This window comes from Mustelus asterias, chromosome 5, assembly GCF_964213995.1.
Source record: "Mustelus asterias chromosome 5, sMusAst1.hap1.1, whole genome shotgun sequence".
NCBI classification, from domain to species: Eukaryota; Metazoa; Chordata; class Chondrichthyes; order Carcharhiniformes; family Triakidae; genus Mustelus; species Mustelus asterias.
The window spans coordinates 66,637,357-66,664,770 of NC_135805.1; the positions used below are offsets into that span (position 1 = coordinate 66,637,357).

General features: G+C 40.3%; 1 protein-coding gene across 4 annotated transcripts in view; it reads left to right on the top strand.

Moving 5' to 3' along the window:
* LOC144493584 (histone deacetylase 2) overlaps positions 1 to 27,414 on the top strand; it is a 56,890-nt gene that overhangs the window by 20,026 nt on the left and 9,450 nt on the right. For all 4 annotated transcript variants that reach the window (XM_078212710.1, XM_078212707.1, XM_078212706.1 and 1 more), the window contains 9 exons: positions 5,330 to 5,442; positions 8,113 to 8,230; positions 11,429 to 11,503; positions 11,629 to 11,767; positions 21,416 to 21,557; positions 23,349 to 23,441; positions 23,625 to 23,733; positions 23,846 to 23,986; positions 26,426 to 26,534. In XM_078212710.1, coding sequence (XP_078068836.1) covers positions 5,330 to 5,442; positions 8,113 to 8,230; positions 11,429 to 11,503; positions 11,629 to 11,767; positions 21,416 to 21,557; positions 23,349 to 23,441; positions 23,625 to 23,733; positions 23,846 to 23,986; positions 26,426 to 26,534 — 1,039 coding nt within the window. The remainder of the gene's footprint in view (positions 1 to 5,329; positions 5,443 to 8,112; positions 8,231 to 11,428; positions 11,504 to 11,628; positions 11,768 to 21,415; positions 21,558 to 23,348; positions 23,442 to 23,624; positions 23,734 to 23,845; positions 23,987 to 26,425; positions 26,535 to 27,414) is intronic.

Consider the following 27,414-nt stretch of genomic DNA (forward strand, 5'->3'; position numbering starts at 1 on the left):
TGAGAAACAAGACCTGCTGAGTTTCTTTCCTCTTCCTCCTTTTCTAGTTTCCACACTTTTTTATATAACTGAGGACTGGAATGAGGCATATTCTTAGGCAATTATGAATACGGAACTTAAATTTTAGTGCAACCCCTCCCTTCGCCTGTTGTAAAATGTCAGAGACTGCTTGCTTCTTCCCAGTAATGGCATGGTCGAGATTGGACATTAAATATTTGAGGAAATTGCAGCCAAGCGCCCTATGTTTCATCACTTCAATACACTGCCTTGCTGATGCATTCATAACAAATAAATGTATAATATGAAAAATAATAGTTTTAGTCCTTTGATGAAGTGATTGAAGCCCATGGAATTAATGAGTAGGGGCAGCATGGATATAACACTGGCGAAGAATCAGAAAGCAGAATGGTGATGAGTAGCTTGGGAGAGAAAAAGACAGTGATGCCCCAGTGGTTGATATTAGGAACACTGCTTTTTGTGATGTACAGTTAATAGACTTGGGTAAACAGGGCATAATTTCAAAGTTTGCAAGCAACATGATACAGAGAAGTGTAAGTAGGGGAATAATAACAGACAGGGGAATGGCCAGACATATTCAGATGAAATTTAATACAGGGAGTTGTAGGGCGAGATTCTCTGCCCTCATTTCTCTCCTTCCCTCCCTCCCTCCCTCTCCCCCCCCCCCCCCTCCCTCCCTCCCTCCCTCCCTCTCCTCCTTCCCCCCCCCCCCCCCCCCCCCCCTGGCGTTTTTGGGAAATTCCCAATATGTCTGGCCATTCCCCTGTCTGTTATTATTCCCCTACTTACACTTCTCTGTATCATGTTGCTTGTAATACAGTGCACTGTCTAATAACCTAGAGTGCGGTGGATGCCAGGGTATTTGAATAAATTTAAGGAGGAGATAGATTTTTAATTAGTAATTGGTTGAAGGGTTATAGAGAACGGGCAGGAAAGTGGAGTTGAGGCTGAGTTGAGATCAGTCATGACCGTATTGAATGGCGGAACAGGCTCGAGGGGCTGAACTGCCTACTCCTGCTCCTAGTTATGTTCTGGGCATCACAAGCTATGAAGGATGTCAAGGCCTCAGAATATTTGAAGGATCGTTGACTTGAATTAAGTAGGAAAGTACTGTTCAGTTAGATTTTAACTTTGTATAGAGGAAGCTAAGTTGGAATTATTACTTCTATGTCAGTAACACATTTCTCTTTCTCTTGTCCCTATAATCAGTTATTCTTTTGCACTGCAATTAAATAATTTTAACACATATAACATTTAATAGTTTTAGCTATAGTATAAATTAATTAGGAAAAATCAGATATTTTTGAAAAGGTACTCATAAATATACGCACTGCTATGATTGACTGTGTGTAATAGGATTTGAAATTCCCAATGTCCTCATTTCCCTGAATTTATAAATACAAACAATAGTAAAGGCTTATGGAAATCTTGTCAGCCTTGGTAGTATGTAGAAATAAAAGCTGCTTGACTGATTATTCTCGAGAATGCTGTTTTCTTGAATAAACCAATGAGTGTGGATTTTCAAGTGTTTTGAGCTTCAGAATCACAAAGAACTGCTTGATTATGAATAAATAGCCCCTTGTAGACGTCTTTCTGAAATGTAATAATCTATTGTTGGATACTGTTTAGAAACTAACGCTGCTTCTTCTTTATTCTCTGCATTGTGTGTGTTGGAAGTGTATGATTGCAGTTCTGAGGAAATACTTCTAAATATTAAATTTTTGGTGGAGTATGGTGAGAATACAAAGTATGCTGCTTAATAAATAATTGTTCTCTTCCCCCTTCTCCCCCCCCCCCACCCCACCCCGATAAAGATTTCAATATATAATTTGACATATTGAGAAGAAGCATTTTATATCCCCACCAATAGCCCTTTAATGTTCAAGCTATGACATAAAACCTCAGTATATTAATTGACTACAGAAATTTTGGAAGCAATGACAGTATACATTTTATAATGCATCTAATATAGAGAAATGCTTCGGAGTAAAAAAGGAATGGACAATAAGTCTTGGGGTTACATTAGATAGGCACAATAGATGACTAGAAACAAGCCCTTGGGTAAATGAGCTGCTAGCATCAAGTTATAATGACCGAGTGATAAATGTAAGGGAGATTAGCATAATTTAAGTTTATCTGGACAAATTAAACAATGTAACTAGGTGCAATAGATGGATTTTTAATGTAGCAAATGTAAAATGTGTTGAAATCATAGGTGCATGATTAGAGTGTGTCTGTTAGCAATGGTGGAAAAGGTTTTGATATGATTGTTAGTCATTGAAAGTTGCTGAACTATGTGGAACTTGACAGCTCGGCTAATTAAATACGGGAACAAATAGGAGTCAAAATAAATTATTCTAGTCATTTATACATGGTCTTGAGTGTGTAATGTTTTAGTTACCCTATCTTCAATAGATTGTTGATGAGATAGAGGAGCATGCTGAGGATGATTGGTTCTTTATAAATTGAAACCCAAAGCTGGTCTCCAGTGGAAGAAAGATCATATGGGACAAGAACCAGTTTTTCAAAATCTCTGATAAAATGTAGATCTCGGGAGATCATTTAGTTTAGATTATGGCTGCATAACTAGGTGATACAAATAGTAAATAAGTTTCATGCAAGGCTTGAGATTAGATATAATTTTCCCTGCTTATAGTTTGGAATAGGCTTCCAGAAAAGTCAATCACTGTTGTGTTGATAAACGCAATTAAAGTGGATAGGTATAATTAGAACTTGTAAACAAATATATATGGGAAGGTATGATTGAATGCTATTGGAATATGAATGCTCATGGACCGCATAGAATGAATGAGGCAGTGTTGTGTGTGGTTACTATGAATTTCCATTTATTGTGAGAAGGATTAGAGAGAAACTTTACAGAACCTTGCCTTAAGAGTTAGATGGAATTAATTTTAACCAAATTCTGGGTGAAATTTTCTGGAGAGCTTGAACGTCATTGGGCCCTTTCCTACAGCCAGTTGTGATCAATAGATGGTATGTTGCCGATGCTTTTAAAAAATTCATTTATGGGACATGGGCTTCGCTGACTGGCCAGCATTTGTTGCCCATCCCTAGTTGCCCTTGAGAAGGTGGTGGTGAGCTACCTTCTTGAATCACTGGAGCTCACGTGCTGTGGGTTGACCCACAATGCTATTGGGGAGGGAATTCTAGGATTTTGACCCAGCAACTGCAAAGGAACTGATATATTTCTAAGTCAGGATGGCGAGTGGCTTGGGGGAGAACTTGTAGGTGGTGGTGTTTCCATGTATCTGCTGCCTTTGACCTTCTAGATGGAAGTGGTCATGGGTTTGGAAGGTGCTGTCTAAGGATCTTTGGTGAATTGCTGCAGTGCATTTTGTAGATAGTATACGCACATCGGTGGTGGAGGGAGTAGATGTTTGTGGATGTGGTGCCAATCAAGTGCGCTGCTTTGTCCTATATGGTGTCGAGCCTCTTGAGTGTTGTTGGAGCTGCACCCATCCAGGCAAGTGAAGATTATTCCATCACACTCCTGACTTGTGCCTTGTAGATGGTGGACAGGCTTTGGGGAGTCAGTAGGTGAGTTACCTCACCGCAGTATTCCGAGCCTCTGATCTGCTCTTGTAGCCACTGTGTTTATGTGGCAAGTCCAGTTGAGTTTCTGGTCAATGGTAACCCAATACAATTTTCTGTCTACAAGACCCCAATGGGGTAGTAGGCTCAGATACATTTTCCCAATATGTTGTGCTTGGCAAGGGCTTTAATGAACTGTGTGAACTTCTATCATTTCAGATTTTTCCAAAGTAAAAATAAGTTATTGAAAATTATCTGAGCTCTTAAAGGATAAAGTTGATAAATTGTTAGCGCTATTTGCCAGCCAAGAATGATATTATTCATGTGTTGCATGGATGGTAGAAAGTTTAGTGCAGAATGACATTTAAGTAATATGAAGGGCTGAGTAATTAGTCAAGGATGAATAACAATGGTTGTCGTCTTTTGTCCCATTTGTTACTAAAACATTTCCAAGAAATTGTGCTGTTAACCACTGGGGACGAATTACGCTACTTATACTGCAGGATGATTTGGTAGTGAAGAAACTGTTCAATCGCATACGCACAATTCTTTGAAGCTGCAAGTATGACCTTTAACACTGGCAACAAGCTAATCTCACTCATTCACCATTGGTGCAGTTACGTTTGTGTTTCAGTAAATCTGATTAAACTTTTTCTTGATATTGGGCAAGATCTACAATGACCAGAAATACTGAAAGCACATTCCTGACGTGAACAGGCAGATAGAAAATTCAGCTTGTTTGTAATCAGAGCTACAATGGTGCCCCTGACCCAAGGCTGCTGGCAGAACTTATTTAGCTTTGCTCTCAATGGTACAGCCCTTTCAGTTGAAAAGTCTTGAGGGAATCACTGCTTCTTGAAAAAGGAACATCCAGTAGTTTGTGCTAGATTAAAGGTTGTGTTCAATTGTACTACCTTGGGAGGGAATTCAAGTTCAGTAGTTTTATATTATTGCCCTTCTAAATTTTAATCAAATTAATCTTGGGTTCAGAAAAGGTTTCCCCAGAACCTTTACTTGTGGTTATTCACCTCAGGTCAGCTAAGTTGAAAAGAATCTGCAATAGCGTGGACTATTTAGCTTGTTAGGAGTGAGTTGGGTAAGTAGAAGGAACATTTTCTCTTAATGTATTTGTGTGTATAAAGCAGATGAAGACCAAACAATGCAAGCTTCTTTTTCTCCCCCTCAGCAGATTTTGTTAGTCAGCACAAAGAACACTGCCAAACAAAATTTAAGATATAATTTTGTTGACAAAGTTCTAATTTTTTGTAGTGAAATCAGTTTTTTCAATTAAGATATGGAATTACTGTTGCCCTCTCCACCAATGCTGATCAGTAGATTCTGTATGAAATGAAAGTTGAATTATTTGGCCAGTGTGACCTCTGACATAGTAATCAAAATCATTGTTAACAAAATGGATTGGAAACTTCATTAATTAATTACTAAACTGAGTCACCTTTTTCATCCATGGAACAATATAATAGTTTCTTTTGTATCTATTTGGTATTGTCAAATGTTCCCATAGGTCCCTTTTTCCAATTTGTGGTTGAGTTTTGTGCAGTGCCACATGTGTGATTTGCTATTGATATATTGATATTTTTAATAATTTCTCAATAGTGTAGTTTGGCACTGATTTTTGCATTACTTAGTTGCTGGGACTTAATGAATAGTATCAGATATCTTGTTTACCTAAAGTCTATAAGATGAATTTTTAAATATAATTTTCCTTAATTAATCAGCAGTTCCGTTTTCCTTTTGCCAGGTGACATAGGGAACTACTATTATGGGCAGGGACACCCTATGAAACCACATCGAATTCGTATGACCCATAATCTGTTGCTGAATTATGGCTTGTATAGAAAGATGGAAATCTATGTAAGTTGGTACTTGTATTTTCTAAACCTGATTAGTTAGAGTCATCGAGGTTTACAGCATGGAAACAGGCCCTTCGGCCCAACTTGCCCATGCCGCCCTTTTTTTTAAACCCCTAAACTAATCCCAATTGCCCGCATTTGGCCCATATCCCTCTATACCCATCGTACCCATGTAACTATCTAAATGCTTTTTAAAAGACAAAATTGTACCCGCCTCTATGACTACCTCTGGCAGCTTGTTCCAGACACTCACCACCCTCTGTGTGGAAAAAATTGGCCCTCTGGACACTTTTGTATCTCTCCCCTCTCACCTTAAACCTCTCCCCTCTAGTTTTAGACTCCCCGACTTTGGGAAAAGACATTGACTATCTACCTTGTCTATGCCCCTCATTATTTTATAGACCTCTATAAGGTCACCCCTCAGCCTCCTACGCTCCAGAGAAAAAAGTCCCGGTCTATTCAGCCTCTCCTTATAACTCAATCCATCAAGTCCCAGTAGCATCCTGGTAAATCTTTTCTGCACTCTTTCTAGTTTAATAATATCCTTTCTATAATAGGGTGACTAGAATTGCACACAGTATTCCAAGTGTGGCCTTACCAATGTCTTGTACAACTTCAACAAGACGTCCCAACTCCTGTATTTAATGTTCTGACCGATGAAACCAAGCATGCCGAATGCCGCCTTCACCACTCTGTCCACCCGTGACTCCACTTTCAAGGAGCTATGAACATGTACCCCTGGATCTCTTTGTTCTGTAACTCTCCCCAATGCCCTACCATTAACTGAGTAAGTCCTGCCCTGGTTCAATCTACCAAAATGCATCACCTCGCATTTGTCTAAATTAAACTCCATCTGCCATTCATCAGCCCACTGGCCCAATTGATCAAGATCCCGTTGCAATTGGAGATAACCTTCCTCACTGTTCACCATGCCACCAATCTTGGTGTCATCTGCAAACTTACTAACCATGCCCCCTATATTCTGATCCAAATCATTAATATAAATGACAAATAACAGTGGGCCCAGCACTGATCCCTGAGGCACACTGCTGGTCACAGGCCTCCAGTTTGAAAAATACCTCTCTACAACCATCTTACAGAAGCCAATTTTGTATCCATTTAGATACCTCACCCTGGATCCCGTGAGATTTAACTTTATGCAACAACCTACCATGCGGTACCTTGTCAAAGGCCTTGCTAAAGTCCATGTAGACAACCTTTCAAAAAACTCAAATCAGATTTGTGAGACATGATTTTCCACTCGCAAAGCCACGCTGACTGTCCCTAATCAGTCCTTGCATCTCTAAATGCCTGTAGATCTTGTCTGTCAAAATACCTTCCAACAATTTACCCACCACAGATGTGACGCTAACTGGCCTGTAGTTCCCAGGCTTTTCCCTGCAGCCCTTTTTTAAACAAAGGCACAACATTTGCCACTCTCCAATCTTCAGGCACCTCACCCATGACTATCGATGATTCAAATATCTCGGCTAGGGGACCCGCAATTTCCTTCCTAGCCTCCCACAACGTCTTGGGATATACCTCATCAGGTCCTGCAGATTTATCTACCTTGATGCACTTTAAGACTTCCAACACCTCCTTCTCTGTAATATGTACACTCTTCAAGACATCAATATTTAATTCCCTAAGTTCCCTAACATCCATGCTTTTCTCAACAGTAAATACTGATGAGAAATATTCATTTAATATCTCGCCCATCTCTTGTGGATCCACACATAGATTACCTTGTTGATCCTTAAGAGGCCCTACTCTCCCTTGTTACTCTTTTCCCTTTATGTATTTGTAGAAGCTCTTTGGATTCTCCTTTGCCTTATCTACCAAAACAATTTCGTGTTCCCTTTTTGCCCTCCTGATTTCTCTCATAACTCCACTCCTACACCCCCTATACTCTTCAAGAGATTCACTTGATCCCAGCTGCCTATGTACCTCATGTGCCTCTTTCTTCTTCTTGACCAGGACCTCAATATCCCGAGTCATCCAGGGTTCCCGACTTCTGCCAGCCTTGCCCTTCATTCTAAGAGGAATGTGTCTGCCCTGAACCCTGGTTAACACACTTTCGAAAGCATGCCACTTACCAGACGTCCCTTTTCCTTCCCACAGACTCCCCAAATTAACTTTTGAAAGTTCCTGCCTGATGCCATCAAAATTGGCCTTGCCCCAATTTAGAATATTAACTTTTGGGACAGACCTATCATTCTCCAAAGCTATCTTAAAACTAATAGAATTATGGTCACTGGTCCCAAAGTGATCCCTCACTAACACTTCTGTCACCTGCCTTTCCTTATTTCCCGAGAGGAGGTCAAGTTTTGCCCCCTCTCTAGTCGGGCCATCCACATACTGAATGAGAAATTCCTCCTGAATACACTCAATAAATTTCTCTCCATCCAACCCTCTAGTACTATGGCTGTCCCAGTCAATTTTGGGATAATTAAAATCTCCGACTATTACCACCCTATTTTTCTTGGAGCTATCTGTAATCTCCTTACATATTTGCTCCTCAATTTCCCGCTGACTATTTGGGGGCCTATAGTACAACCCTATCAAAGTGATTTCCCCCTTCTTGTGTCTCAGTTCTACCCACATAGTTAGGGAATGGAGAAGGAGAACCAGCAAAAATGTAATCGGCTTGTTCTTGTTATTTTTCCATTAGAGGCCACACAAGGCCACAACTGAGGAGATGACAAAGTACCACAGTGATGACTACATCAAATTTCTGCGGTCAATTCGACCAGATAACATGTCAGAGTACAGCAAACAGATGCAGAGATGTAAGAATGCAATTTAAATTGTGTTGTACAATGCGATCATAGGATCAAAAATTCAGGATTGATGAACCCTCCATGGATAGGGAATCCCAACTCAGTGTTTATGATTGACTTTAGAAAATTGGACCCATCATTCAGTATTTTGTCTAAGGCAGTATTGCAGTTTGAGCTTTGTCCATCACTCCTCTGTGAGAATGTGATTATAGCCATTCTTCCTCATTTGTTTGCGCGCTCTCTCTCTATCTCTCTCTCTCCCACCCCCCCTTGGCAGTTGCAGATCTGAAATGGTTAGTAATTTCAATTTTGGTTGGAAAGAAAAGACCATAAATGATATTTTTCCTCAGATTCCATAAGGATACATGATTTTAAGCCCATCAATATGTTGATCTTTTAATTCAGGCACAATCTGTTGCCCATATCAATTATTTAATCAGGATCGACTCCAACCAGTACAGGGATATATTTAATCAGAGTTTAAGATTGACTATAACACACCAGTTGTACAACAAAAACATATATCTTAATGTCCTATAAAGGTTCCCCTTAGTTCATAATGCCCAACAGTATATTGAGTTCTTGGCATGAGCTTCTAGAGCCTTGGCACATATTGTCTGCCATTGACCAGCCTGGTATTTCTTATCTCACCCTAGGCTCTTTATAACTCCTTTCCATCTCATTTCTTTCCTTTAAACAAACTTTCAGGGGTTTCAAGGTTTATATTGGCCTGTTGTTATTTATTCATGCTCATAACTGGTAATAAGGCCTGTTAATAAACTGTTTAACATATCTAAATTGTTATCAGATGATTGAACTATAGGGGAGTTCACTAACTTCTAATCTACTTCCATACCTTTACCAGTTTTCACATTTCCACAAGGTTAACTGAAAGTTCTGACACAGCCTTGAAGTATGGTTGTTTAAGTATCTGCCCAGTTGCTGAGTGGTCTTGTGGTGCAGTGTGTAGCATCCCTGCCTCTGAGCCAGAAGCTTTGAGTTTGAATTCCACTCCAGAACTTGATGGCCAAGAAAGGTGCTTCCATTGTGTGGCCAAACAAATTGAGTATTACTCTGCAAATCCTTCCAGCATACATCAGTGGAAGGTTGTGAGAGCGGGAAAGAAAATTAGAGCCTCTACCATCACTATTCATAGCTCCAAATGATAATCTTCATTTGGCCTTCCGGACGTCTCCGGGCGAGCCCTGACATTCCCCCCCTCTCGACAGTTCCGATCTCCCGACTTCAGTCCCGGGCCTGCTAATGGGATTTAATGTTGCTGCAGCAACCCTGACTCCTTGAGTTGGTGGGGGGGGTGGGGGCGATTGGCCCAGTTGACTAGATGGCCAAGGTGGAACAGATTGGTTTAATCCCAGTTCTGTCTGGGGTGAAATTGATCACTGCTTCCTTGCCTGACCCTTGGTGGAGATTGTGGCACTGTGGGTCAGATCTGTGGTTGGATAGAGAACTGAAGAAGATCCAGTTGCTCTTCCATTATTGCAGAGGCCCAAACTGACCATGACCTCTCTTTGGGTTAGATGCAGCTGCCACCCCTAAGTATAATTATTCTACTTGCTGCAGTAACCAATTCCTTTTAAGCATACAGTTAATTTCTAACAGGAGGATAAAAATACCATTTGAGTGCAATTGCACCAAGGAGATTGGGCAAAGTAAATTAAATCTCTCTCAAAATTGCCTGGAAAGAACTTTTTGGAGTGGATTAATTTAACAAGTGCAACGGTCAGATGGGACCTTGATTTAACTCATTTGGAATGGTGTCTCAATCTTGCAATTACATAACGTTACATAGTACTTGCAACACAACAGGCCATTCGGGTTATGCTGCACAGGATCTTCCTCCCACACATCTAATATATCCTTCTAGTCCTTCCTTGTGTTCATTTCGCTTTACCTTAAATGCACCCATACTAGTTGCCACAACTCAACTTGCTACCACAGGGAATAGGATCCGCATTAGCCAGTGAGTGATTACAATATAAATACATTTTGCCTGAGTTCCCTATTGGATTTATTAGTGACTGTTTTACATTTATGGCTCCCATTTTTGGTTTCCCCTGCCAGTGGAACATCTAAGTCTACCCTATCAAACTGATTCATAATCTTGAACACCTCTATCAGGCTTTCCTTCAGCCCTCCCTTTTCGAGAGAAAAATGCAGGAACAGGGATATACCATTTGGCTGTCCAGGCTACTCCAGCACCCTTCAAGAGACCATGCCTGATCAGCACCCGAACACCTGACTTTGACCCCCTATCTCTTCATATCTTTATTAACCAAAATCTTAGGGGCGATTCTCCCAGCCCGCTGCTCTGCACTAGCAATGCAGCAGGCTGGGAGACATAAGTGGAGGCCATTTAGTGGGCTCTCTGCTGGGCGCCACGGCCTTCGTGCGTTTCCAGCCGCTGGAATTCTGGCATCGTCAGCTCTGCGCTGTGAAGCAGCAGTGCTAACCACTGTGCTACCGTGCCGCCCCCGATATATATGGTCCCAGCAATATGTTCCTGAGCCAATTTCCTAACCAGATGAATAATTTTCCTTCTATTTCATAAGGTTTAACTTTAGTTAACTGTCTCTTATGAGTGATTTTATCAAAAGTCTTCTGAAAGTCCAAGACATTCATTCTTCTCCAAGAAGTTCAGCCAGGTTCATCGGGCATTACCTATCTTTTACAAATCCATACTCGTTTTCTGATCAACTTAAATTTTTCAAGATGTTCAGTCATTTTATCCTTAATTATTGACTCTAGTAATTTCCTGACAGTTAGGCTAACTGGATTGCAATTCCCTGGATTCCTTTCTTCACCTTTTTTTAAAAAGCTGTGCTTTGTGCAGTTTTCTAATCTAAGGCTCCTAAATAGAAGGAACTTTTGAAGATTACAGTTATCCGCCTAGATTATGTGCTCATGTCCCAAAATGTGATATAAACCTTCAACCTTCTGGTTTATCAGTTGAACCGTTATTGTCCTGACACTGGTATTAATGGTAGAAGCAATATGAATTGAAGATTTGAGTGTGCCTGTAGATGATCATGGCTTATTGGTTGAAAAACAGTAACTACTGCGTTCATATTGATATCCTGAATAAATCCAGTGATAGGCACTGTCTATTTCAAAAATTAATCCAGCATTTTAATCCTTAATTTTAATATTAGTTGCAAGATTTAAAAATTTTATTTTTTATTTTTACAGTTAATGTTGGAGAAGATTGTCCTGTATTTGACGGAATGTTTGAGTTTTGTCAATTATCAACAGGAGGTTCAGTGGGTGAGTTTTGTAAAATTTCTGGGTTTAACTGACATAATGTTTTTATGTGACTTATTGAAAAATTTATTGCAAGTAAAATTTCTACTGAGCGAGTCAAAGAATTTTAATTTTCCTTTTCTACATAGCTGCAGCAGTCAAACTCAATAGACAACAGACTGACATTGCAGTCAACTGGGCTGGAGGACTTCATCATGCCAAGAAATCTGAGGCATCAGGTTTTTGTTATGTCAATGATATTGTTCTCGCCATTCTTGAATTGCTGAAGTAAGTAACGCAGCTACTGCCTTCTTAAGGGAAATAACTGACTTTATTTGGCTTAGTCTGTAGAATTGTGGTCCCACTGTACAAATCATCAGTAATTTCTATTAAGTAAAATTACTGAAGGGAGAATTAAGCCTAAATAGGCGTAATCTAAAATTTTCCGAAGAAGGAACCTGTACATGTTTTATACTTTTAAAATTGCTAGGTAGTGGCAAAAATTATATAGCAATACATTAAACGGGATCTAGTTAACTCAGTTGGCGAGATGGCTAGTATATGGTTCAGAATAATGCAAACAGCATCTGTTCAATTCCTGCTCCAGCCAAGGTAGACTTGGGACCTGTCCTCATCCTGTTCCTGAGAGTGCAAAGCAATGGCAACCCACCACTGATTTAAAAATAGCCAAGAAAACAGCTCATAATGAAGCATCAGCAGACAGTGAGCCAAGAGCCTGCGGTCTCACCAATAGCTGTAGCAAATCTTTCTTATTCCATTCCCCTTGCCATTAGCAACTCCATTCTATTTGCCATCCTAATCACTTGCTGTACCTGCATACTAACTTTTTGTGATTTATGTATCAGGGCACACAGCTCCCTCTGTGCTTCAGAGTTCTGCAGTTTCTCTCTATTTAAATAATATGCTGATTTTTTTTTTATTCTTCTTGCCAAAATGGACAAGTTCTCATTCTCACACAATATACTCGATCTGCCCACTCCATTAAGCGACCTATTCCCTTTGCAAACTCCTTATGTCCTCTTCACAACTTACTATCTGACGTATCTTTGTATCATCAGCAAATTTAGCTACCATACGTTCAGTCCCTTCAATCAAGTTATGGATTGCAAATAGTTGAGGCCCCAGCACTTGCGAACCCGAAAATGACTTGTTTGTGCCGATTTCTATGATTTCTGTCAGCTAACCAATCCTCCATTCATGCTAATATGTTGCCCCTACACTTTGAGCTCTTATTTTGCATAGTAACCTTTGATGATGTACCTTGTCAAATGCCTTCTAGAAATCTAAGTACAACACATCCACAGTCCCCCTTTATCCGCATTGTTTGTTACTTCCTGAAAGAACTTCAATAAATCAGCTGAACATGAATTCCTTTTCACCAAACCATGTTGACCTTGCCTGATTGCATTGAGATTTTCTAAATGTCTCACTATAACCTCGTTAATAATAGCTTCTTGCAATTTCCTTATGACATTTGTTAAGCTAATACGCCTGTAGTTTCCTGCTTTCTGTCTTCCTCTCTTGAATGGAGGACTCTCACTTGCTATTTTCTAATCTGATGGAACCTTTCCAGAACCTAGGGAACTTTGGAAAATTAAAACCAATGCATCTATTATCTCAGTCGCTTCTTTTAAGGCTCTAGGATGAAGACCATCAGGACCTGGGGATCGGTCAGATATTAGTCCCAATAGTTATCTTAGTACTCGTTCCCTGGTGATTGCTATTATTTTAAGTTCCTCGCTCCCTTTTACTTCAAGTCACCATCTGGGATTTATATCCTCTAAAGTGAAGATAGAAACAAAATTATCTGTTCAATTCATCTGCCATTTCTTTATTTTCATTATTTGATTTGATTTACTATTGTCACATCTATTGGCGTATAGTGAGAAGTATTGTTTCTTGCGTGCTATACAGCCAGAGCATACTGTTCACCGAGAAGGAAACGAGTGCAGAATGTAGTATAACAGTCATAGTTAGGGTGTAGAGAAAAATCAACTTAATGCAAGGTAGACCCACTCAAAAGTCTTGACGACAGCAGCAGGGAAGAAGTTGTTCTTGAGTCGGTTGGTACATGACCTCAGACTTTTGTATCTTTTTCCCAACGGAGGAAGGTGGAAGAGAGAACGTCCAGGGTGCGTGGGGTCCTTGATTATGCTGGCTGCTTTGCCAAGGCAGCGGGAAGTGTCGACAGTGTCAATGGATGGGAGGCTGGTTTGCTTAATGGATTGGGCTACATTCATAACCTTTTGTAGTTTCTTGCGGTCTTGGGCAGTGCAGGAGCCATACCAAGCTGTGATACAGCCAGAAAGAATGCTTTCTATGGTATATCTGTAAAAGTTGGTGAGAATGGTAGCTGACATGCCAAATTTCCTTAGTCTTCGGAGAAAGTAGAGGCTTTCTAAAGTTGGTGGGCTTTCTTAACTATAGTGGTGGCATGAGGGACCAGGACAGGTTATTGGTGATCTGGACACCTAAAAACTTGAAGCTCTCGACCTTTTCCATTTTGTCCCCATTGATGTAGACAGGGGCATGTTCTCCTCTATGTTTCCTGAAATTGATGACAATCTCCTTCATTTTGTTGACATCCAGGGAGAGATTGTTGTCGCCGCAACAGTTCAGCAGATTCTCTATCTAGTTCCTGTACTCTGTCTCGTCATTGTTTGAGATCCAACTCACTATGGTGGTGTCGTCAGCAAACTTGAAAATTGAGTTGGAGGGAAATTTGGCCACACAGTCATAGGTGTATAAGGAGTATAGCAAGGGACTGAGAACACAGTCTTGTGGGGCCCTGGTGTTGAGGATGATCGTGGAGGAGGTGTTGTTGCCTATCCTTGCTGATTGTGGTCTGTGGGTTAGGAAGTTCAGGATCCAGTCGCAGAGGGAGTTTGGAGATGAATTTCGTAGGAATGATAGTGTTGAAGGCTGAGCTGTAGTCAATAAATAGGAGTCTGACATAGGTGTCTTGGTTATCTAGATGTTCCAGGGTTAAGTGCAGGGCCAGGGAGATGGCATCGGCTTTGGACCTGTTGTGGCAGTAGACAACCTGTAGTGGATCCAGGCAGTCCGGGAGGTTGAAATTGATTTGTGCCGTGACTAGCCTTTCGAAGCACTTCATAATGATGGATGTCAGAGCCACCAGACGATAATCATTAAGGCATGCTGCTTGGCTTTTCTTGGGTACCGGGAAGATGGTCATTTCCTTGAAGCAGGTAGGGACCTTAGATTGTATTAATTCCTCAAACTCATTCCCTAGTGGACCAATACTCACTTTATCTAATGTTTTCCTTTTTAAATATCTGTAGAAACTTTTATTATCTGTTTTTATATTTTCATAGAACCATAGAATCCCTATAGTGCAGAAAGAGGCCATTTGGCCCATTGTTTCTGCACCGACTTTCCAAAAGAGTATCTTACCCAAGCCCATCCCCTCACCCTATCCCCATAACCCATCTACAAGGTGCCTCCCAAATTGCCTGAATCCACTGAAGTTTGCCTACCATCACAACAGGTCCACAGCAGATGCCACCTCCCTGGCCCTGCGCTCAACCCTGGAACACCTAGATAACAAAGACACCAATGTCAGACTTCTATTTATTGACTACAGTTCAGCCGTCAACACCATTATTCCTACGAAACTGATCTCCAAATTCTGTGGCCTGGGGCTCGGCCCCTCCCTCTGCGACTGGATCTTGAACTTCCTAACCCATGCCGAAGCTATAGTTAAGGTATGACTCCTGCTCCGTCCAAGACTGCAAAAAACTACAAAGGGTCGTGAATGATGCCCAATCCATCACTCAAACCAGCCTCCCACCCATTGACACTCTGCATTTCCCGCTGCATCGGAAAAGCAGCCACTATAATTAAGGACTCCGTGCACCCCCAACAGACTCTCACCTTCTTCTGTCGGGGAAAAGATACTAAAGCCTGAGGACACGTACCAACTGACCAAGAACTGCTTCTTCCCTGCTACCATCAGACTTCTGAATGGACCTACCTTGCATTAAGTTGATTTTTCTCTACATCCTAGCTATGACTGTAACTCTATACTACATTCGGCACTCTCCTTTCTTTCTCTATGTATGTTACGCTTTGCCTGTATAGCGCACAAGAAACAATACTTTTCACTGTATACTGATACATGTGACAATAAATCAAATCAAATTTACCATAGTCAATCCACACGACCTGCACATCTTTGGATTTCTCGTTCTCTTACTAGCATTTCTAGCTAGCTTGCTCGATTACTCATAATTTCTCCCCCCCTTAATAATCTTTTAATCGCTCTTTACAATTGTTTGTATTCTATTCAGTCTTCCGACCTGCCACTGATTTTGGTGGAATTATATATTTTTTCTTTCAATTTGATACTATTTTTAACTTTCTTGGTTGGCGAGTTAGTTAGTGGTGGAGGCAATGAATGTTTAAGCTGATGGATGGGGTGCTGATCAAGCAGGCTCCTTTGTCTTGGAAACTGTTGAGCTTATTGACTGCTGTTGGATCTGCACTCATGCAAGCAAATGGAGAGCCTTGTCAATGGTGGGCAGGCTTTGGAGAGAAAGTATATGAGTTACTCGTCCGGAATTCCCAACCTCTGACTTGCCTTTTTAATCATCGTATTTAAATGGGCTGATCCAGTTCAGTTTTTGGTCAATGGTAACTCCCAGTATATTGATATTGGGGGACTCAATGATGGTAATGTCTTTGAATAGCAAATGGAAATGGTTAGATCCTCTGTTCATGGTGATGGTGCTGCCTAGCATTTGTGTGGCATAGGTATTGCTTGCTACTTATTACACATCTATGCATCGTACCTTTTTCAACTTAACAAAAGCTTAGGAGCATCAGTTTTCTTGTTCATTCCCCATGGCAATACCTTGACCAATCAACGTCCATTTGCCAACCAGCTAGCATTCTCTCATGCAGTACAAATTGTTGTTCCCTTTACAATTGGTATTCTTGCAAATCTATTCTGACGAGTGCAAGATGAAAAGCTTCAATAATGTGCCCTTTTTTCAGTAATACTCAAATTCTGTACTACCGAATGACTATATCTTAAGATTTTTAAGTTTGGAACTGTGCCTTTAATTTAAGGTAAAATGAAGAGGATAATGCGACCTGTTCTGAAGTCTTAACAGTGAGCCTGGGTGGGACCCAGATTGTTTTACTGAGAAGGAAATGCGAAGTGTTTATACTTGGAGACAATAGTCTCTGTGCTAATAGTGGATCAAGCATGAATCTCCAAAGTCCCAAGAAAGTGTTCAGAACATGTGGTTGTAAACAGTTGTGCTTAAAACTGCCCATTTAATTCCAAGATGAGAGACGGTTGGGATCTCGAGGATAGCTAATCAGCATTTCTACCTGGACACAAGGTCCATATGATTCACGTCATCGTGGAGGTGGACTTTTAGAAAGGAAAGACCCAAGTTATCCTGAAAATCTCAGGCAAGGTTAGCATGCCAAGATCGGAGGAGGGAGAGCAGCTATAGGCAGCAAGTCATTATGATTCACCACAGAAGCATGCAGGTGGGAGCTCACACAGAGTGAAAAGACCAAATCCATGATGAGTTAAAATGAGGCTGGAAGACTGGCCTAGCTTATGCTCGAGGAAGAATCACCAGGGGGGAAACTGCCTTGTGAAAGACAGTTCTGAGTTTTAAAAGTCCCAGGGCTGAGAAAGGAAAACAACAGAGATATACCCTCTAAGAATCGCCTAAGGCTGGGTCCGGGAGAATTGAATGTCTATTTAACGCACAGTATAAAGTATATCTCTGAACTGTTTTTGGTTGTGCAAAAAGACAAAGGTGGCCTGGTGATTTAAAGTATAAATTGCCTACAAAGATGGTGTTTAGTCAGTAGTGCTGTTAGTCATATCATCCTTTCAGCCATTTGCTGGTAGCTTATATTTCTTTTTAAAGGTTATTGGTCTCTATAGAAAAAATTCTACAGAGATCCTAACAACTTGTCTGATGCAACTGAGTGGCTTGTTAAGACATTTTAATAAACAGTTAGGAGTCAACCACACTGCTGTTGGTCTCGAGTTGCAAGTCGGCTAGCAGATTTCCTCCCTTTCATAGAAATCATAGAAACCCTACAGTACAGAAAGAGGCCATTCGGCCCATCGAGTCTGCACCGACCACAATCCCACCCAGGCCCTACTCTCATATCCCTACATATTTTACCCACTAATCCCTCTAACCTATGCATCTCAGGACACTAAGGGGTAATTTTTTAGCATGGTCAATCAACCTAACCCGCACATCTTTGGACTGTGGGAGGAAACCGGAGCACCCGGAGGAAACCCACGCAGACACGAGGAGAATGTGCAAACTCCACACAGATAGTGACCCAAGCCGGGAATCGAACCCAGGTCCCTGGAGCTGTGAAGCAGCAGTGCTAACCACTGTACTACCGTGCCGCCTGAGTAAATTGATTTGATGTGATTTATTATCATATGTATTGGAATATTGTGAAAAGTAAGTTTCTTACGCGCTTTACAGACAAAAACATTCCATTCATAGACTACATAGAGGAGGTTGCAGAATATAGTGCTGCAGTTACACTTAGGGGAAGATAAAGATCAGCTTTATATATAATAGGTCCTTTCAAAAGACTGGTGGCAGCAGGGGAGAAGCTGTTCTTGAGTCGGTTGGTACGTGTCCTCAGACTTTTGTATCTTTTTCCCAACATCAGTGAACAAAAGAGATTTGATGACAATAGGGTAGTTTCATGATTATTACTGAGAGTAGCATTTCATTAGATTTATTAATTAATGGACTATAAATTCCCCTAGCTTGTGTGTTGGGATTTAAACTCATGTTTCTGGAGCATTAGTTTGGATCTCTGGATTACTACTCCAGTCATGATGTGGAGATGCCGGCGTTGGACTGGGGTAAACACAGTAAGAAGTTTACCTTACTGACCTCACCTGAAGAAGGGGCTTAGAGCTTCGAAAGCTTGTGTGGCTTTTGCTACCAAATAAACCTGTTGGACTTTAACCTGGTGTTGTTAAACTTCTTACTGTTACTACTCCAGTAACATTATCATTCTACTACCATTCCTTCAAAACAACCATGAGGGCTCTGTCTTTCTACCCTAATCCTACTCCCCCAATCTCCCTGTGATCCTAGCCCTTGGTGCTCATTTATCTTAAATAATATCTCCAGTACTTGTCATGATAATATCCCTCTTACTTTTAACCAGTTCATGATTTACCTCCAACACACTCTTTCTTTGTGAATATTGAAACAAAGTATTTGTTGGATAGCCTTGCCAATTTGTTTATTTTCTCTGTTCCAAACTCATATTTAACAATTCTCTTTTCACTGATGCATTTTTATACAATATTGTTCTTTCTAATATTGGGATTCTGCTTTCATATTTCCTCTTTATTCTTCTTATCCTTCTGCTAACTTTTTCTTTTTTTTCGTATTCTCTGATTTTTATGTCTATAATTCCCATAGGCCTTCTTCAATTTTAGTTTATTTCTAACCTCTTTATTTATTCACAGCATCCTGAAACTTGAAGTCGTCTCCTTTTTTAATGGTATGTATTTGTCCTGCAGCTTTCAATCTTTTTAAAACTGTCCTATTGGTAATCAACATTCCTGTGTGTCAATTTCTCCTTCTGTCTCACCTCAGCGAGCTCACTCCTCATCTTACCAAACTCTGTCTTGTTCCAATCTGGTGTTATTGTACTAACCTTTTTCCTTTCCATTTAGTTATTTGCTTTGTCACGTTATGACAACTCCCTAGCTGCTTACCCACATGTAGCTCATCTTTCTGATCCACTTTGTTACTCACTAGCAATGCCTGTCCCTCATAGGCATATGAATGTAATGCTTGAAGGAGGAATCTTATGCATACTTTAGAAATTCCATTCCCTTTTCTTTGGTTAGTCCCTCTGTTCTAGTGATTGAGCAGGAAATTAAAACCTTGTAGGATGATAATTTGTTCCTCCTTTTCTTCCTAATATGTCTATATATTTCCTCGTCATTTCCCTCCTAACAATTGGGGTGGGTGGGATGGTGTGGGGCTGGGGATGTCATAATGCAGCCTAACCAACGTAACAACGTCTTTTATTTCACTGATATCTTAACCACATTGACTCAGTATTTCCTTTGTGTATACATCGCTTCAGTTTTGAAGCGCTGCACTGTCAGAGATGGTTCCTTTCAGATGTAATGTTAAATCTGTATGCCCACTTGTGTGAACTTAAAACATTCCATGTAACTAGCTGAAGAGCAGCAGAGTTGCCCAGGATGCCCATTCATTATTTATCTCTGAGCTGAGATCTACAGCAGGTGATACAAGAGCAAAATACTGCAGATTATGGCGATCTTAAACAAATGGAAATGTTGGGAGTATTCAGGAGGTCTGGCAGCACCTGTGGAGAAAGTAAAAGGGTTAATATTTGACCTGAAAAGTTAATTCTATTTTTCTCTCCACAGATGTTGCCAGGTCCACAGAATCTTTTAAGCATTTTCTGTTTTTTATCTAATGCACATGATTTATCCGTTTATTTATTTCTGTTTGTGGGACTATGTTGTGTACAAATTAGTTGCCTCATTCCCTTTTATTACTACAGTGACTGCAGTTCAACAAAATAGATTATCTGTAAAACATTTTGGGACATCCTGTGGTCATGAAATGCGCTATATAAATGCAAGTTCACGTTTTTCTTTATTAGTCCTGTCCATAACATGTATTCCTTCCTTCATTTTTATCCTACCTGTTGTGTTCCCCCTTAAAAAAATTGTAACCCACTGTTTATTTCCCATTCTGTACAGTTTGCAACCAAGTTTCTGTTCTATTAAATCGAGTTGCTTCTAATTTCTCTGGTTATATTATTATCGTGTTACAGTAATCACCAAGCCAGGCAATAGCTTCCGCAGTGACTAAATAGAGCTCTCTGAGCCCTCTGCTGAACTTTGGCAGGGGGTAGTCTTCAATTATGAGAGTCACTGATTAAGGTGCACCACAGCTGCAGTCCCTGCCAGACCCCATTTGTGGTGCACAAAACGCCTTGGCCAGTGCAAAAATGGTTGAGGAGTGTCCAATGCTGGCGTGGCAGGTTTAAGCCGGGTTGGCAGAGTGTGAGATCTCTCTGGTTTCTCAAATTTATCTGGTTTATTTCCCACTTTGCAATTCATGCACTTCATCTTTTTATTGCTCATATTTAATGCTACTTCTTTTCCTTTATTGGCCCAAGTTCACACCTGTCATTCCTTTATTTCAGTTGTTTCCTTGTTCATAACACTGTTCATTTTGGGCCTTAGTCCCTTTTCTTTCTTTTATATGCTATTCTTTTGGCTGAATTTTTTATTTTTATATTTATTATTCTAATTAAATCAATTCTGCATTTCATTCTTCCCTTTTCAAGTTGCTTTACCCTACTCCATTTTCTTTCTAGTTTCGATGACTCTTTACTTTCCTCTGTATGCATTTTGCAATTTTAGGTATGTAACTGGTGGCTGATCTGCCACTACATTTTGTGCCCTCACTGAGGTAGAATTTCGCCCTTGATACACTAATTCCCATTTGCCTCGTATTCTGTTGTGGAAGTACCATTTTGACTGGTTTCCATTATCATTCTGGTAGCAGCTCACTTTGTGTTTTCTTCTTGACCTGGCATCCTGGGAGACATACAGCAAAATTCCTAACAGTGATATCAGGAACCTGATTTCAGAAGAACTGCAGCGGAAATTCTGCTTCAAGCCCATATTCACTGAATGCCAGCAGTTTTAAAGTACAAACAGTAATGCAGAATATTCATATGGGGGGGAAAAAAAGCCATCTTCATGGGCTCCCTCCTAAATGCCTTAAGTTTTGCTGTGATTTAAAGCGATGACAGTGTCCTGTTTGAACATTTCATTCAGAGAAAATACAGTCCTAAATGTAATGGTTTCTACTTCCACAGATATCATCAGCGGGTTTTGTATATTGATATTGACATCCACCATGGAGATGGTGTGGAAGAGGCTTTTTATACAACAGATCGAGTGATGACTGTTTCATTCCATAAATATGGTGAATATTTCCCAGGCACAGGCGATCTTCGGGTGAGTGGTTGCTTCAGTAACAGAGATGTTTGTAAACACAAGTTTTGATTTAAAAGTTAAATTATTTTAATAACTTGAGACTATTCAAATGGCCTTCTGAAAAGGATGAAAACATTGTGCACGGTTACAAACCACAACTGAGTCGAAGATTGTGTTTGGCCAATGTTGTTGCTTAGTGTCTTAAAACAATATCTTGTTTTCTGTCTTTCAAACCTGATATTAATTTTCAGAAAATTCTTGCTTGTTTTTTGTTCTAAACTATGACATTGAAAAAGTAAAACCAGGAACAAACTGCAGAGAAACTTTGGGCTTTGTTCAACCCCTCCCCCCAGAAGCGAAGTGCTCCATACCAGCCTGCCCTGCAGCTGTAACGTGCTGCAGGCTGACTGAGTTGTCTAACAGTGGGGCTTTAGCCCTTCAATGGCGAGGAAGTCCTGCCTTCGGGAGCTGCCAGTCAATCAGATTGGTTGGCACTCCATCAGTCCCAGCAGTGCCAGGAAGGCAGCCCAATGGATCCCGGAGTACAGTCGGTGTGAGGTATTAGGTGGGAAGAATTTGGCCTCCCTGGGGAGGGGACCAAGGGTTGGTACATTTTGGAGAACAGGTAGGCACCCTCTCCATGCACAAAGACCACCCCTAAAGATGGTACCCACTCATTTCCTTCCCACCCTTTTAAATCTTTTCAACAGAATCAGCCTGTCAATTCCCACCCGACTGTCTTTGCCAACCATATTATGGTATGGGGAACGTATTATCGGGGTCAGTTGGCTTTTAACAAGCTCAGTTGACCCTTGATTGTTTATTTAAATACCAGCCACCTAACATGTTATGGGGATGAGCTTGGGGATGGGTGGGAAATGGAAGGATGATGGGTTGGGTACCTCACCTATTTTCCTTGCCCCCCTCCCCTATTGAAAACATGCCTGCCATAAAATCCAGCCCTTTGTTTATCGCACAATCTGATTTGGTTGATTTGCTTCTAAAGAAATGGCAAGGTAATAAATAATCATTCGAAAAAGCAGTTCAACAGCTTTGGTTTTGGTCCATTTAATGCTGAAATAAATAAGATAGGGTTAATATATAAAATGTGCCATACTTTTAGCCGTGATTTACATAATAAAGAGCCTTTTCCTTTCATTGCGTGTGGGATTGTTGTCTTGATTTGCGTTACTGGCCAGATGTCTTGGATTCAGTTGCAGTCTGCAGTTATGATGGCCCAGCAGGTTATGTTGTAGTGATGTATTCGGCCAGATGGTGAAATGGTATAGCAGCTGGTATTTTTTTTCCTTTTTAAAAAAATGAAGAAACTCAATTATCTGAGGACATTTTCAACCTGGCAGCTTGAAAAGATTTTGAATTTGAGTTCAAGACCTGAAAGACGTTATTCTAACCTGCTGTGCCTACATGGTACCTCTTTTATTAGCCACTGACTGCAATCCTTTTAAAGAAAATAATTAGCTGAGAGATGTCTCGGGCGGGGGGGGGAAATGGGTACCTTCATGGTTTGACCCTCTGAAAAGTGGTAAGATTGTCATTCATTAGCATAAGAACTTAACAGTCAACAGGGATAAATGTGTTTTGATTTCCAGTGATCCAGAGGTAAAATTTATCGTGCAGGTTGCAAACCCAGGAAAGATGTAAGTGGCAATCTAAAGCCATAAACATCTGAAAATATAGCATTACGGTACAGATATTTCATGCACCAAAAGTAATATTTGTGGAGTATTCAGTAATTATTGTGCCTCAAAATTGGCTCTGAATTCATATTTATTTTTTGTCATGTACGTACAGGATATAGGAGCAGGGAAAGGTAAATATTATGCTGTAAACTTTCCGCTGCGAGATGGAATTGATGATGAGTCTTATGAGCAGATATTTAAGCCAGTAAGTATTCTAAATATTATTTTCCTCATTTAGTAATTATTTAAGCTTGATTGTAATGATTGTGCAACACTTTGTGAAATATAATAGTTTAGTATGAACTACTGCCAGTTTTATCAAATAATTCCTCATGATTATGGCAAAATAAATAAAATAATCCTATCTTGTGTCTCATTTTTAATGCAGATTTTGACCAAGGTAATGGAAATGTACCAGCCCAGTGCAGTTGTACTACAGTGTGGGGCTGATTCTTTGTCAGGAGACAGACTTGGATGTTTTAATCTCACACTAAAAGGTATAAGCAAGTGTGGCGTAGTGAATTCTAGTACATTATTGAAAAGCCTATGGTGTGTTCTGATATTTTATAGATGAGGCTGTTGTAAATTTGTTGTTGTTTGTTAAAACAGGTCATGCTAAATGTGTGGAATTCATGAAGACCTTCAACCTGCCCTTACTGATGCTGGGAGGCGGAGGCTACACAATCCGAAATGTTGCTCGCTGCTGGACGTACGAGACTGCTGTAGCTTTGGATACAGAGATTCCAAATGGTAATTATTTGTTACAGATAAAGTTTTGGTAATCTGTACTTGAGGCCTGCAACCTTTAAAAACATAACTAAGCTTTCTGCTCAGTTGCTGTCTTACGGTGCAAAGGACCCCCGGGTTTGATTCGTGGCTTGGGTCACTGTCTGTGTGGAGTCTGCACGTTCTCCCCGTGTCTGTGTGGGTTTCCTCCAGGTGCTCCGGTTTCCTCCCACATTTCAAAAGACATACTGGTTAGGTGCATTGGCCATGCTACATTTTCCATCAGTGTACCCGAATAGGCCCCAGAGTGTGGCGACTAGGGCATTTTCACAGTAACTTCATTGCATTGTTAATGTAAGCCTACTTGTGACATTAATAAATAAACTTAAAACATGATTCTCATGGATTTCCTACCAGTCTCATTCCAGTGTTTGAATGTGCCAACGAGGCAAACTCCTTTCTGGATGCATGAGGAAAACTGATGCATGGTTGCCTTTGATTAAGTTGTGTGTCCTCCCGATACAGCTAGTTTGATCAGAAGGTTGTATATTTTATCACTTGTACAGAGATAAAATATAAATATGTGAAATGAATGTAGGTACGACTCCTAGGCCAGAATTTCCAGAAGCATATGAAATCGCGTGAGAATACGTCGGGCATGTGTCCCAATGTCATCACGCAATTGCGCAATACTGCTATTGGCGGAAGCGCCAGGGAGTCAGAGGAGTGCCCACTAACAATCAAGCAGGCAATTTAACCCATTAAGGGATCTTTTGAAAGCAATCTTATGTGGCCCATCTGCTTGTACAGTTGACAGGGTGGACCAAATGGTCAAGAGGCTTTTACGTTTTAGCTACAACCTCAACCCAGGGTGGGAAGAAACGTCAGAGCTGAAATAAAATTTTAAAAGGTGTCTAAGAACAGACTTTGTGTTTTAAATGTGCTGCCTAGACACTCGTTGCAGCTTTTTTTTCATCGGGATTTATTTTTTCAGGTTTGTGGCTCCCTGAGATAGCTCTGTAGTGGAAGTCCCGTTGAGGGCGCACATTAGAAGGATCAACCCGCACTCTCCCTTGTCTAGGTGCACCCCCCTCTTCCCAGCGCATGTTTCCTGCTGGGTGCCCATTAATTGGCCAGCCTGTGTGAAATCACATTCAGGGGCCGATTGGTGCCGGAAACTCATTTCGCACAAAACTCAGGCCATAGTCATTAATCAGAGATTGAATTTCAACTGTGTTCTTCTAACTCTTATCAGAACTTCAGCCAATTGACAGAACTCCTAATGTAATCGCATAAATGTCCAAAGTGTTATAATTCAGGTCCGAAACTCCAAAGTGTTTCATGGAACTCTGCCTGGATCATAAGTTTTGCAATTTGAATTTGGCTAGGGTAAACATGAGATGTTTCACTTCAGGTATGATTCAAATGACCCACTGGGGAACTTTTATCAAACAAAGTTTATTTAAGAATACAGTTGACATGTATAGAAAGAAAATTAGCAATAACTTTTACCAGTTACAAACAAGAAAAAAAACAACCATGATATTGTATAAACCTTCACAGCTAAATACCATTCCAACCAAACAAATTTTTAAAGGCACACGAGCATTACAAAAGTATTGACATAAATATCCACTGTTAGCCATTTTCATTATTTGTCTGGGAGCTTCCCTATGTCATGCTTCAAACTTGCATAGGAGTTTCTTGGCATATATGTACATTCAGATCTTAGGCAAATAAAATTGTAGTTGTCTGTATCTAGCTAGTGCACAAACCATTCCATAAAATTTATAATGCAGAAACTGGGCATTTGGCCCAACCAATCTATGCCTGTGTTTATGCATATACACCTTTTTATGTATATGCATATACGCATATGTTTATGCATATCTTCTCCCATTTTATTTACTCCATCTCTGCCTTTCAACATATCCTCCCATTCCCTTCCTCTCCATTTATTTCTTGAGCTTCCTCTTAAATGCATCAATCAATCCATGTGGTAGCCAGCCCTGCTTTCTCACCATGTTCTCTCTATATTATGAAGTTTCTCCTGAATTGTTGGATATCTTATGCTTATGACCCCTAGTTTTGGGGTCCACTAAATAGAAACATCATCTCTACGTCTATCCTATCAATGCTTTTCTAATTTTAAAGACATCTATTAGGTCACCTCCCAGTCTTCTGTTTTCTAGAAGGCTCCTGTTCAATCTTTCCTGCTAGTTGATATCATCCATGTACGTCTTTTTTGTTTTACTTGCTCCAGTGCTCCTATCTCTTATATAATATAAATTTAGCACAACTCTTCTGGTATTGAATTCTATCCCTCTAATAGCCTACATTATGAAATAGTTTATTCTTTTGATAAGCTATTTATGTAAAAATAGGATGGACTAGCACTGTTATTTTGCTCTATATTTCAACATTATCCTGATTCTGTTTACATTGCTTATTTTACTCATTTAGAGTTACCTTACAATGACTATTTTGAGTACTTCGGGCCAGACTTTAAACTGCACATCAGTCCTTCCAATATGACAAACCAGAACACACTGGAATACATGGAAAAGATCAAGTAAGTACTGTGATTTTATTTACATTTGATGAACAGATAATTTGAGTCCCTAATCTAGTACGAAGTGTATATGGCTTCTGATTTAGACATAAAGCTGTGATTTTTACAATTGTAAATTAACAGCCTTACCCTGCATGTTCTAATCAACTTGCATTTTATTCCTGTTTCCTTTGCATCATATGGGGCAATGACCTTTCGGTGTGAGTAGGAATTTGGGCCTAACCAGAACATTGCAAATTCTTCTTTAATTTCTTTGGATTCTGTCACATGTTCCCCATCATTACGTGGAGATGCCGGCGTTGGACTGGGGTAAGCACAGTAAGAAGTCTCACAACTTCATCTCACAACAGCATCTCCACATCATGGCTACCATCAACACCGCAAACTGCCGGCTCCAAGTGGAGAACTTTAACCTGATGTTGTGAGACTCCTTACTGTGCTTACCCTATCATTACCACAGTGATGTATTTTGAGAATCCAAGTCTGATAAGTAAGCAACAAAAACAGAAAATGCTGGAAAATCTCAGCAGATCTGACAGCATCTGTGGAGGGAGAATGGAGCTAATGTTTCGAGTCTGAATGACTCTATGCCAGAGCTAAGTATGGCTCTAATTCATATTCCAACATTCAATAGTATAAAATACTAGTGTTAAATATCCTATAAAATAGAGGAAGGTATTTCCTTAAAGTATTTGGTAAAATGAGGGAAATTCAACCATTGATGAAAAATGCTCAGTAAAGATGCTTGTTATGAATTTGGGCTTTGCCTTAGATGTTTGTTTAAGTGGTGATGGTAGCTTCTTAAAAGTGGTCCCTATTATTGTCCAGTGATGAGCTATTGCAAATTCTGGGGTGTGACCCAAGCTGGATATCTCTCTCT